This window comes from Cyprinus carpio, chromosome A7 (genome assembly GCF_018340385.1).
Source record: "Cyprinus carpio isolate SPL01 chromosome A7, ASM1834038v1, whole genome shotgun sequence".
In the NCBI taxonomy this organism is placed as follows: domain Eukaryota; kingdom Metazoa; phylum Chordata; class Actinopteri; order Cypriniformes; family Cyprinidae; genus Cyprinus; species Cyprinus carpio.
Genome location: NC_056578.1, coordinates 14,231,271 through 14,243,870, shown reverse-complemented (window position 1 = coordinate 14,243,870; position 12,600 = coordinate 14,231,271). Strand labels below are relative to the sequence as shown.

Below are 12,600 nucleotides of genomic sequence, written 5' to 3'. Positions count from 1 at the left end.
AATGCCATTGTTTAACCACTAGATGGCCTTATTGATGTTTAATAAATAGATGTATTTAGCTCTACTCTAGTTGCTCAAAACAATATTGCTGGTCATAATTGCTTATTTTTTAGGTTTTTTGCTTTTTAATGTACATTTAGACATTATCAAACACTCGATTTTTAAAGTTTTTTTTTTTATGTTGCATTTAAAAAGGTTCATTACTGACAAGCAAATTAGGAATTTAATCCAATGAAGAAGTTTAAATTATTTTTACAAATCATAAAAATAATAAAAACAACAGAGTTATGTTGCAATTCTGGTACAGCGATATGCAGTGGGATATACATATGAAAGATGTTGCATTATTTGTCTACCAGATAATACCTGAATGAAAAAATGAATGCAGTGTCTTAAAATCCTGTAAAAGCTAAGGATATTCAGTGAAAATAGTTTGCAGTGTTTTACAAATATTTGATACATATGCATGAAATAAAAGACATTTCTTTCTTGGCATGTCACGGTGGCTGGCATTGTTCATTGGTCAGGCATCGACCAATAAAATGTCTTCATTCGCACCAAAGCCCCGCCCCTGGCTCTGCGCTCTCACATCTGCATATACAAGTGCACAAGTGAGTTTTGCAACAGGAATACTGCAAAAAGAGTAGCAAAAGTCAGAGCGCTAGGATTTGAACTCGTACTGCCAGATCTGAGAGGTTGTAAGTGCCGACTTGACGTTGTGCAGCGAAACTGAAGTAAAGTGCAAAAGTAAATATGTCGTAAACATTTATGTATGTCATTTTACACATTTGTGACTATTAATCTACAACTTCCAATTCAAAACACGGGTGTTTGATCATTGTCTGTGTGTGCAAATTGAAAGATTCAGCTTTTCACATCAGAGCTGTGAGTGTAAATTTCAACTTACAAATACGAATGTTAATATGGCAAGTTCTCACATTCAGATGTCCAACCTCTCGAGTTTAGCTACTGATTTACCTCCATAGATTCTCCTTTAACTCCTCCCAGTTAGATGCTGTGTAAAGACTGAAACAACCACGTCTCCAATCTGACACTGAAGCCTCCTGTGGAGACAGAGACCAGCGGAGGACGAAAGACAGCGCAAGATGAGAATATAGCGCAAAACTAAGATAAATATATTTCACATCTGAAGATAGTTTTCTCTTTTTGGGTTCAAGTTTTACTTTAGGAAAACTTTTCATTAATAATGATTATACATACTTAATAGGTTAGGCATAAGTCAGTTTTTATTATTTTTGTACTAACAGTCAGAGTTTTAAGGAATTGTTTTCACTTTTGGAATGGTCTGATTCAGGACAGTCTGCTGGGAAAACTGTAAGAACGGAGCCTAGAGCATTTTTTTGTGTCCCGAGTTTCAGCACTCACGCGCTTTGAGGAATGTTACCAAAACTCCAGTCGTTACCGCGGCTGCTGCCGCTCGCCCTCGCCAGTGTATTTCTGGTGCAAAGCGGGACCAGTGACAAAGAAGTCAGACCAGAGGTAACACAGCATCCACTGTTCTTATAGTATTGTGTGTGTCTCTTTCCACTGTCTGTCACGCCTGCATTGTTGGACACAGATGCACTCAGATGTTTCCGCATGTCAGGATTTCCTTCATGAAGTGTATTCATGTACCTCATAATTCACTGTTAAATACAGATGAGAAGTGGTGCAGAGCTGTGTCTTTTCAGACCCCTAAATGTCAGGTTAAAACAAAACAGGAGTGAGTCAGAGGCTCCAGGAATGCTATTTAGCTAGAGGGGGTTAGTTATTAAAGTGGCACAAGTCTAATTGTGTGGTGTCTGTCCTGCATCTTTAGATTCTTGTTTCTCTTTTGTTTTTGCTTTGACTGAAAAATGGGACTAACAGGTAGATATATTAGTAGATATATCAGTTTGTTTATACACCCAGAGGCATCCTAATGTCTGCTTCAGAAATAGGCCTACATGTCTGTTAGACTCATAACTGTGAGTGGGAGAGAACGACTGGATGTTTTTCAGGACGGTTTTGGCATCTCTGTCACAGATGCAAGCCAGGAAATCTTAATGGCCTAAAATAAAGAAAACAAGACCAGAGCGAGGATTTAAGACATTTTAATAGCTGACTGTCTCTAGTTGTATCCCTTCATTCCTTACTCTCACACTCCTTCGAAATTTCTGAGATGGCTGAGAGATGTACTCAAGGATAGTGTGGAAAAAATTCAGCTCTGCAGATTCCACCGAAGTTTTCCAAGACGATAACAGTCTTCTCATGTGAGAGTCGTGTGATCAAAGACAAAGGTCACCCAAAAGGTTAAATCACAGATGCCAAGTCCATGTGAAACTGCTGTTACTCTTCAGGCTTTTGGTGTACCTTTATTACAATATTTATTAATATGCTTTAACCACACACAGAAGGTTTTTGTTTGTTTTAAGTTGCACAAACATTTTTTCCCCAAAAATCTTTCCAGGAATTCTGAACTAATTAACTAAATGCATTACATTAGGTTTATTATGACTTTTTCAGGATTTGCCAGGGTTTAACAATTCCTCAGACAACAGCCCTGCACTTTTGCTGTTGTTACAGGTGCAGTTGTTTTGAATACTGTACTAAAACAAAAAAAAAAGAAAGAAAGAGAAATTCGGGCATATCCCTTATGGAAAACATCTGGGTATTGCCCCCCTCTCCAACCATAGACGAGAGATGATGTATTTGTTTAAGTAGTATTACAGATGCAAAGCATCTGCTGAAACTCTGCTGAATCTTTCAGGCCTTCATCGGTTGAAGCTTAAATATAGATGAAATGTTTCATGTTATATGCAGTTTAGATAAGTAAAAAAAAATAAAAATAATAAAAAAAAAGCTCAAACAACAAAATCTCTATTTTTAATGTTTTATTTCCATGGAAAAAAATCCATTCTGCAGTATAAATGAGAATTTGAATTATGGATGATAATATCATGCAATACAGTGCTGGAATTAACTTCTGCAGTTCTGAGAGTCACGAGAGGTGAGAAATATTATCCTGTATTAATATTAGTTCATTTGCTCTTTTAAATGGGTCAGTGATCTGAAGATGCAGAGTGAGATGCGGGAGCTAATGTCTGTTTTTTCCATTGGCACAGACAAGGAGGAACGACTGACTCAGTCCTTCTGTCGTGCATTCAGACTCACCTCTGCCCTCCTTTTTTCTTCTTCTTCCTTTTCTTATACCCTTTGTTTTTAGATTCCTAACTTTTTTTTTTAATCTCTAGAATCTCACATAGCTTTTTCTCTTTAGTTATAGTTTGCTCTTTTCTTTCCCTCTCTAATACCTTTGGAGCAGCTGATCATCTGTTAAAATCATAAATGCAGCTTTTCCCCCTAAGCGGAAAGTTTGACATCAGTATTTTCTGCAGAGAATCGGAGATCAGGATAGTTGAGGGCTGTGTACGTTTTTTTTTTTTTTTTTTAGTGTAATGTTAAAACTGCACACAGCCTACCAACATGTTTTCCATGTTGCGACACCATAAAATGCTGTAATTGTTTTTCAGAAACAGCCATCTCAGGAAGCACCTAATCATACTGACTCCATTAGATTTAAAGGAGAGCTGATTTATATTTTTCATGTAGCATGTGATAGCCTTGCTGGCATGTCCGGCGGTGACGTCGTGCATGTGATTACATGTAACCTCACATCCTTCTGAACCTGCCAGTCACTATCATGTGCGAATGAATGGTGTCTGGCTTGATTATTACATAAAGCTTTCCCAGAATTCCCGAGACTCCGTAAACTCAATAAAGGCTACCTGTCTGCATGGTAATAGCTGACGCATGGCCACACAGTGACTCGCTCTTCCTCAGTCAGGGGAATGGCGGAGGGGTACTAAATAGAACCTTTGATGCCCACCGCTGGGAGTTCTAGCCAGCGGAGCATGCTGGGATTGCTGGCAGCATTAAGACTAGACCTGAGGCTTTTCAGGAGGGAGAAGAGTGGCCTTCAGAGGCTGTAAGAGAGAAAGAGGGAAACGTTTTCATTCTCATGAGTTAGAGTGTTTTTACAAAAATGGGGTGCGTCACCACAGCGGAGCCACCACACACAGAAAGCACTCAGAAAGCAGAAATTAAATGACAGACGGGGAGAAAGAAAAGTGGAGCAAAGGGTGACCAGGTTAACACTACACTATAGTGTTATCCAGATCTTTACTTCCTCGACTGATATGGCCTGTGTTGACAAACCCCTTTGGAAAATCTACAACATGAATGAACTAGTGTGAAAGCACTCACTGATTTACTGAAGTTGCTCTCTGAATATGTTTCTTAATCACTGCAGGACTTGTATGTTAACATACAGGTTTGTTGTAGTGTTTTGCCCATTTTGAAGATGTGTAGATTATAGGAGAAACTAGCATATAACTGAGTCTTGTACACTGTGAAAAGGAATTGTTGAGAAAGCTTAAAACTCCAACCTGATGCATTCAGTTTTAAAGTTTCTTTCAACTACTGTCTTAAAAATTGTTCTAAGTAACACTACTTTGTTTTGTCAGTTTGAATGTGTTTGTTCGCTAAAATGTGTCATTCAGCCAGTAAAGTTATTAAGGCAACTACAGATTTCTTGTTCAGCAAGTTTTCAGTTAGTAACAGTTAGTAACACAATACATTTAATATGTGAAGTGAAATATGCTGTCTTTGTTTCTGAAGATATCCAGAATATAGTTTTAGAAGGTGGTAAATAGACCTCAGCACTTAACAGCTGACAGCATTTCAGGGAATTCTGTTGGTTTAACATGAATTTTTAATGTTGTTTCAAGTGATTCACTTTTCTCAGTATTTGTGACTAAAAGGTCTCGTAAACTTGAAAGTATGTTGCTTTCAGTTTAGTTTTCAGTGTAGCTTTAGGAACATAATCATGCCTTATTTACAACCATTGTAAATCTGGACTTATCCTCTGCCATCATGCTCTTCCTTATTTTTCTCATTTCGCTCTGTAGCAGATTCAGACATTGCTGGTTCAGAAGAAAGAATAAACAAAGGGAGGCAGTCTGAGGTCACAAGGATTACTGAAAAACTGCTTGTAATTTTTGCTGACACTCTTTGTGGTTGTAATGGAGACACTGGCTGTCTGATCCTAAAAAAAGAGACATTTACCACTTAGTCTAACAGACAGTCTCTACTTGTGGAGGAAATTGTATTTCTATCTGAAATATTAATATCATTAGTATTATTTGCTTCACTGTACTAAAGAGTGTTCTTTAGACTGTCTCTGAGTGCTTCTATATTTTTGACCCTTACCAAAAAGTATTGAGTATACTTAAGTAAAGTTCAAGTATATTTTTAAGTATACTTTATGTAGCAAGTATACAAATATCAGTGTTCTAGTAGTATACTTGTAAGTGTACTGTTTCAATACTCCTTGGGACTAAATTGGCCCACTTTCTAGTGTATAAAATTATATTTTTAAGTATACTTTAAGTATAACAGTAGCAAACTTTGAGTACACAAGTAGTTTACCTCTATGTTTGTAGTGTACACTGCAATTATACTAAAAGTGAACTTATAGGTATACTGATAGTTTACTAATGAAATACTTTGTAAACTTTGAAGTATAGTCTCGGTAAACTACTAGTTTAGTGGATTTTTTATTGAAGTTATATTTTTGGTTTTTCTTTAAGTGAACTTTACATCATACTTTAAGTATACTACTACAGTATGTCCGTATTTAGGTTTATATTTTGTTATATGAATATCTGAACATACAAAACATCCAAAGAAAGAACAGGGTATCTGCTTGTAAAAAAAAAAAAAATTATTCTAGCTTCATGCATTCTTTTTTTTAAACACTTCAATGTGGGTAAGTTTCATAAAAAATAAAAAAAGAACATTTTGAATAAAAAGCTGAAAAACGACTATGAATTAGATTCAGAATGATAATCAAAACGTAGATAGTCGATCAACATCCCAAAGCTTGACTGTAATTATTACCTCTTCATCGGTTGACATTCTATTTTTAGTTTAAAAGAAGTATACTAATAGCACACTTGAATAAACTTCTTCTTTTTCGCAAGGGGAGTTTTCGATGAGCTGAGAGATAAGAGGAAATCTATATAAAGTGTATGATAAGTGTGAGAAAGGAAATGAGAAAGGAAATGTTATTTTAGCTACTTAGACATCCTGGCTTCTTTGCAACACGTCTGGAGGACATAGCTGGAAACCTTAAATGGATAAATAAGTTGAATATGCATTATAATTGGATGATATCAAAGCATCCTCATTTGATGACGGTATAAATATTGAGTGTGGGTGTTTTCTCTTTGTCACACTCTTCAGTCAACTTGGATGACTGTATGATTGTTGAACTTTTCTTGCAAAAAAAGAAATATTCAAAGGACTTTTGTCTCATACCTTTAATTGTAATTGAAAATGGCCATGGCACTACTAAACATGTAACCTTTGTGTTAACAGCCCAAATAAGCCCATTAGGTTAACAACTACCTATACAGTTATAATCAGGGCCATAACCACCATAGACGGGAGCTGGACATGTCTCTCCAGTATTCAGAATACTGGCTTATAGGTTTTTCATTAACTGATTTTATTATATTTTTAGATTTGATCAAATTGTTTCTTAACAGGTGAACATTCTGCTGAAGAAAAACTACTAACCAAATATGTTTCTATGAGTTCAAGTTTATAAGCAGAGCTTAGGAAAAACACAACGCATGAAACACTTGAAGATGAAGTTCTTTGAAGCTACATAATTACATTACCATTGACATTTGTCTAGTCGTACATTATGAGATATATTTAGGTTTCATTCTTTGTTAGTGTTCCTTTTTCTCTCCTTTCATGTTCTCAGTTTTTTTTTCCTGCAAGTCTGAAAGAGTGAGAAAAGAGGAACTGTTTCAATTCAAAGTCAGTTTGGTCTGTCTTTGCCCAAGTTTGGATAGCCCTAATCCGGTCCTTAAAAAAAACATTTTTATAAAAGCATTCCTACATACATTTATCAATTAAATTATTAATTAAATTTAATTTAATGTTAGGTTTAGCTAGCTTTTGGAGACAGTTTGTCTCCAAAAGTGTAATATAATTTAACATAAAACATATACATATACAGGTATATGAATTCTTTGAAATATATACATACAGTATATCAAGGAATATGCAGGTTTCAAAGAATTTACGTTCTTTGAAACAAAGACAGGTGTTGTCAGATTTAGTGAAACTCTGGTTAAATTTCTTCGGCAAATATACTCCCAAAATTATAAATAGGTTGAAAACACACACACACACACACACACACACACACACACACACACACACACACACACACACACACACACACACACACACACACACATACATCCTTAAAGTTAATTTAGGGTCATAAAGTCTCAGACACTACTTACTTACAGTTACAACACACACTCCACAGTTAAAGCCTTTAAGATTCTCAAGCTTCACACACACACACACACACACACACACACACACACACACACACCCACACACACACACACACACACACACACACACACACACAACACACACGTACATCCTTAAAGTTAATTTAGGGTCATAAAGTCTCAGACACTACTTACTTACAGTTACAACACACACTCCACAGTTAAAGCCTTTAAGATTCTCAAGCTTCCACACACACACACACACACACACACACACACTCTTACCCACAAAAGTTTAACCAGGTCATTAGCGCACACACACACACACACACTCACACACACACACACACACACACACACACACACACACACTGGTCATTATTTGTGTTTATATTTTTGTTTGTAATTTGTTTCTTTGGTGTTTTTTGTGTTTATGTACAATTAAATTTTATAAATTCAGACAGCATGTCATGTGGATCGGGTGCTGCACTGAGACATTTGGAATAGTGAGTACACTTCAAAAACATGTAGCCCAACTTTAATTCACTGAGATCACCGTAACAGACATGACAGCAGTGACACCTGTGCTATTTCATGCTTTGACACAAGTGATGTTTTATTACAATGATGAAGAGGTGTTGTAGGACAGCTGCATGTCAATATGCATGTGTGCTAATGTGACAATCATTCTCTCTCAGGCATGGCTCCAGCAGTATGGGTATCTTCCACCTGGCGATGCTCAGGCTCAAGCAATCCGCTCTTTTAAATCCATCACCACTGCTATATCCTCCATGCAGAAGTTTTATGGCCTCACTGTCACTGGCACTATGGATCCAGCTACTCTCTCGTGAGTCTAGCCTGCAATCTCGTACAACTCTAATTTGTTAATCATAACCATTTTAAGGTTATGTGCACTAATTATCTTAATAGTTACATTATATATGCTAATGACTAAAAATATTTGGCCAAAAATGGATGGAACATTTACCTGATAGAGAGTTAAAGAGCTTCCAGGTTTACCAAATGTGTATGTATGTGTGTTGATCACTGTTTAGATGTGAATAACAATTGCAACAGTTTTCTAATGTGACTCAGACACATACTATTGAATGACTTTATGTCTCACATAAACATGATGTTGTCAGGGCCATGAAGCGGCCAAGATGCGGAGTTCCAGATAAATTTGGCTCTGAACTGAAGAGCAACCTACGAAAGAGGCGCTATGTCATCCAGGGCCTTAAATGGGACAAAAGAGAAATCACTTTCAGGTATGGAACTGTAATTGACAAACTAAGGAGAACATTAATAACATTAATAATAATTTGTCTATATAAAACTGTGACCCTCTATACACCTGTCATTAACACTTATTATCCAGATAGTATCTGGATACATTTTAGCCAGATTGCCACAATTTACACATTGCATTCCAATCCAAATTTAAACACTCAGACTATGTAAATAATGATGAACGTCTTTAGAAGAGAAGTCCAGATAAAATGGAACAAGTTACCAAGTAACAACATATTTTTAAAAAATCCAGTTTCTTCACTTCCTTCCTAAAAGATTCACATTTAGCAAATACGCACAAATATGTTTTTTTTTATCAGTATCCAGAACTACACTCCTAAAGTGGGTGAACATGCCACACATGAGGCCATCAGGAAGGCCTTCAAGGTCTGGGAAGCCGTGACGCCACTCAAGTTCCGAGAAATCCCATACAGTCAAATCAATGGCAAGGTGGACAAGTTTGCAGATATCATGCTTTTCTTCGCGGAAGGCTTTCACGGAGACAGCACCCCATTTGACGGCGAGGGAGGTTTCCTGGCCCACGCATATTTCCCTGGTCCTGGTATCGGCGGTGACACCCATTTTGATGCAGCAGAGCCTTGGACAACAGGCAACGTTGACCAGGGAGGTGAGCAGAGAATAAGAGAATGTGGAAATGTGCCAGCTGAGCAAACTACAGGCATGGCATGTAAATTCAGAATGTAATTTCTGTGATATTATATAATTAGAGTGTCATCGTTCTGCCTCTCTTTCAGGTAATGATGTGTTCCTGGTGGCAGTGCATGAATTAGGTCATGCTCTTGGTTTGGAGCACTCAGGCAATCCCTCTGCTATCATGGCTCCGTTTTACCAGTGGATGGACACTGAGAACTTTGTGCTGCCTGATGATGACAGACTGGGGATCCAGCAAATATATGGTAGTCAGTTTGCAATCGCATAAATGCATTAAGTTTCATTCATTTATTATTATGTTCATTTTACAAGCCAAGTCATTTATAAAAATATGTGAAAGTGTATAAATTAATTCAAAAGTCTAGCTATCATAAAAAAATTATGTATAAGAAAATAATAAAATATATGATAAGATTAAATAAAACTGAAAAAAATGACTACGTATCATTAATTTAAGCAAGAAATTACAGATCTGAAGCAAAGTAAAGTTAGTATATTTTTTGTGAAGACATTTAAACAGTGATATTGCAAATGCATAAAATAAATATATTAAAATATGTGTTGACATCAGTTTCATCTTTTAGTGAATATTTCTTTATGATTTTAGTTTTAGTTATCTCTAATAACCCTGATGCTCACCTGTGTGTTTTTCGACAGGTGCTGACTCCAGTGAGGTGCCCCGACCCCCAGCACCCCGGCCCCCCACTCGCAGGCCAGACCGGCCTTCCTTTGGCCCTGACATATGTGAGGGACACTTCGACACCATCACTTTTCTCAGGGGAGAGATGTTCGTCTTCAAGGTACAACTGAATGCAAGTCAATTGTGTGTGCATGCCGTATATTTAGTGTATTTTTAATATTTAAACCCTCTCTACTCCACAGGAAAAGTGGTTCTGGAGAGTGCGTGATGGTAAACCTCTGCAGGGCTATCCCATGCCCATTGGACACTTCTGGAAGGGACTGCCTCCCTCTATCAATGCGGCCTATGAACGATCTGATGGAAAGTTTGTTTTCTTCAAAGGTGCGTCCATCTTCTATATTTTTAGGACTTGGATTGCATCTCTGGTTTTAATAGGTAAATTGTGTAATAATGCTTGTTTGTCTGTCCTCTCTCTAGGTGACAAGTACTGGGTTTTCAATGAGGCCAAAATGGAGGAAGGTTATCCAAAAACTTTCAAGGAGCTTGGCACAGGCTTACCAAGAGACAAGCTGGACGCCGCTGTTTTCTACACACCCACCGGAAGCACCTACTTCTTCAGAGGAACCCAGTATGTTCCCACTGTTACTTACAATGTCTTATTTAGTATCTGGTTATTAATCCAATGGTTTTTTGTCATATGGTTAAACATGCTTCCTCTTTTCTTTTTTTTGTGAACTTCTCCCTTTCTATTACATTCTACATTTACATTTAGCAGACGCTTTTATCCAAAGCGACTTACAGTGCATTCAGGCTAACATTTGTTACCTAACATGTGTTCCCTGGGAATCGAACCCACAACCTTTTGCACTGCTAACGCAATGCTCTACCACTGAGCCACAGGAACTATTATTGTAATCATTTGTCATTTATGGCTTTTCTGTTTTCTCAGGTATTACCGGTTCAATGAGAAAAGCAGATCTGTGGATCCAGATTACCCCAAACTCATCAGTGTATGGCAAGGAGTACCAGATAATATCAAAGGGGCCTTCATGAGCGAAGATGGAGGTACAGGAGCATTTGTTCTTGTGTTTTTTCCTTTGGGTTCACTGTCCTGTTTAAGAATTCTTTGATGAATAGAAAGTTGACAAGAACGGCATTTATTTGAAATCTAAATTTTTATAAATATCTTTACTCTCGCGTTTTGATCATTTTAAAAGCATCCTTGCTAAATGAAAGTGATAATTTCTTTAAAAAAACAAATCTTTCTGACCTCAAACTTTTGATCTGTAAATATATGGCTGGAGTACTGTATTTACCAATCAGAAGTCAGAGCCCAAATTATCTGTTTATGAAGAACTTTTAAACCATTTTAGAGATTTAGAAATGTAGAGACACTTATACTGAATTAACTTTTTCCACACTTTTTTCAGCCCACACTTACTTCTACAAAGCCAATAAGTACTGGAAGTTTAACAACCAGCAGCTGAAGGTGGAGCCAGGCTACCCCAAATCAGTCCTGACTGACTGGATGGGCTGTGAAGAAGAGGAGCCCAAGAGGAGGATTGGCACAGATGAGGAAGTGCTCATCATTGAGGTGGACGAGTCAGAGGGTGGAGTCTTGGGAGGAGCTGCAACCATTGTCATCCCTCTCTTTCTTTTGGCCTGTGTGCTTGTCACTTTGGGGGCTCTGCTGTTCTTCCGGCGCTATGGCACTCCTCGACGTCTCCTCTACTGTCAGCGCTCTCTGCTTGATAAAGTTTAGAGATGAACCCGAAAGACATGGGAAGAGACAAGAAAGAGGGATACAAGTAGATGGCATTCGGAATGGATGGAGTGAATATGAATGTCAGACAGTAAAGATTGGTTTACAGGTCTGCAAGCAGGGAGAGATGAAAAAGTGAAGGATGTGTATTGTATGTTTTTTTCTATTTACTTGTACTTCTCTGCCATTAATAAAAAAATCCAAAATGGAGTGGGAGATAAGCGAGACAGACACAAGCCCCCCTCCATCTCTTAAATGGTTACAGTTTATCAGTGAAATGCACTTTCGTTCCTTCAGTCTTCTTTTCAGTATATAATCCCTCCTTTATCCTCTCTGAAAATCTTCCTCCCCAGAACCGAACTTGACTCCAGCCGGGCGGCTGTTTGATTGACATGTTCTATATTATAATTGATCTCACTTAATTCATTAATTCAGATTTTGCTTTTTACATTGCTGATCCAGTGAAAACCTCCTGCACCCCATTACATGCCTTTGCCATTGAATTAATAGTATGGAAGGACTATCATAATTGACCTTCCTTGCACCTTCTATTCACCAAAGATATTTGCACAAAGTATGGCTCGACTATAGAGACCTGCTGTATGTGAAAGGTCAAAGGTTACAGGTCAGAGTTCAGGGAGAGAGAAGCCGAGCAGCTTCTGGAGTAGGCCAGTTTTAAAGGGATACTCCACCCCAAAATTAACATTTTGTCAATAATCATTTACCCCCATGTTGTTCCAAACCCGCAACACAATCGGAACACAATTTTAAATATTTTGGATGAAAACCGGGAGGCCTGTGACTGTCCCATAGACTGCCAAGTAAATAACAGTATCAAGGTCCATAAAAGGTATGAAAGTCGTCGTCAGAATACT

At 37.6% G+C, this 12,600-nt stretch overlaps 1 protein-coding gene across 1 annotated transcript; it reads left to right on the top strand.

Annotated features, from left to right (window-relative positions):
* Positions 1-1,051: 1,051 nt before the first annotated feature.
* Positions 1,052-12,052, top strand: LOC109064679 (matrix metalloproteinase-14-like). Its single transcript, XM_042759813.1, has 10 exons — positions 1,052-1,500; positions 8,060-8,208; positions 8,507-8,629; positions 8,972-9,279; positions 9,407-9,568; positions 9,981-10,123; positions 10,206-10,344; positions 10,441-10,591; positions 10,913-11,028; positions 11,394-12,052. Exons 1-10 carry the CDS (start codon positions 1,399-1,401, stop codon positions 11,723-11,725), a joined length of 1,725 nt encoding a protein of 574 aa, XP_042615747.1. The 5' UTR covers positions 1,052-1,398; the 3' UTR covers positions 11,726-12,052.
* Positions 12,053-12,600: the final 548 nt, after the last annotated feature.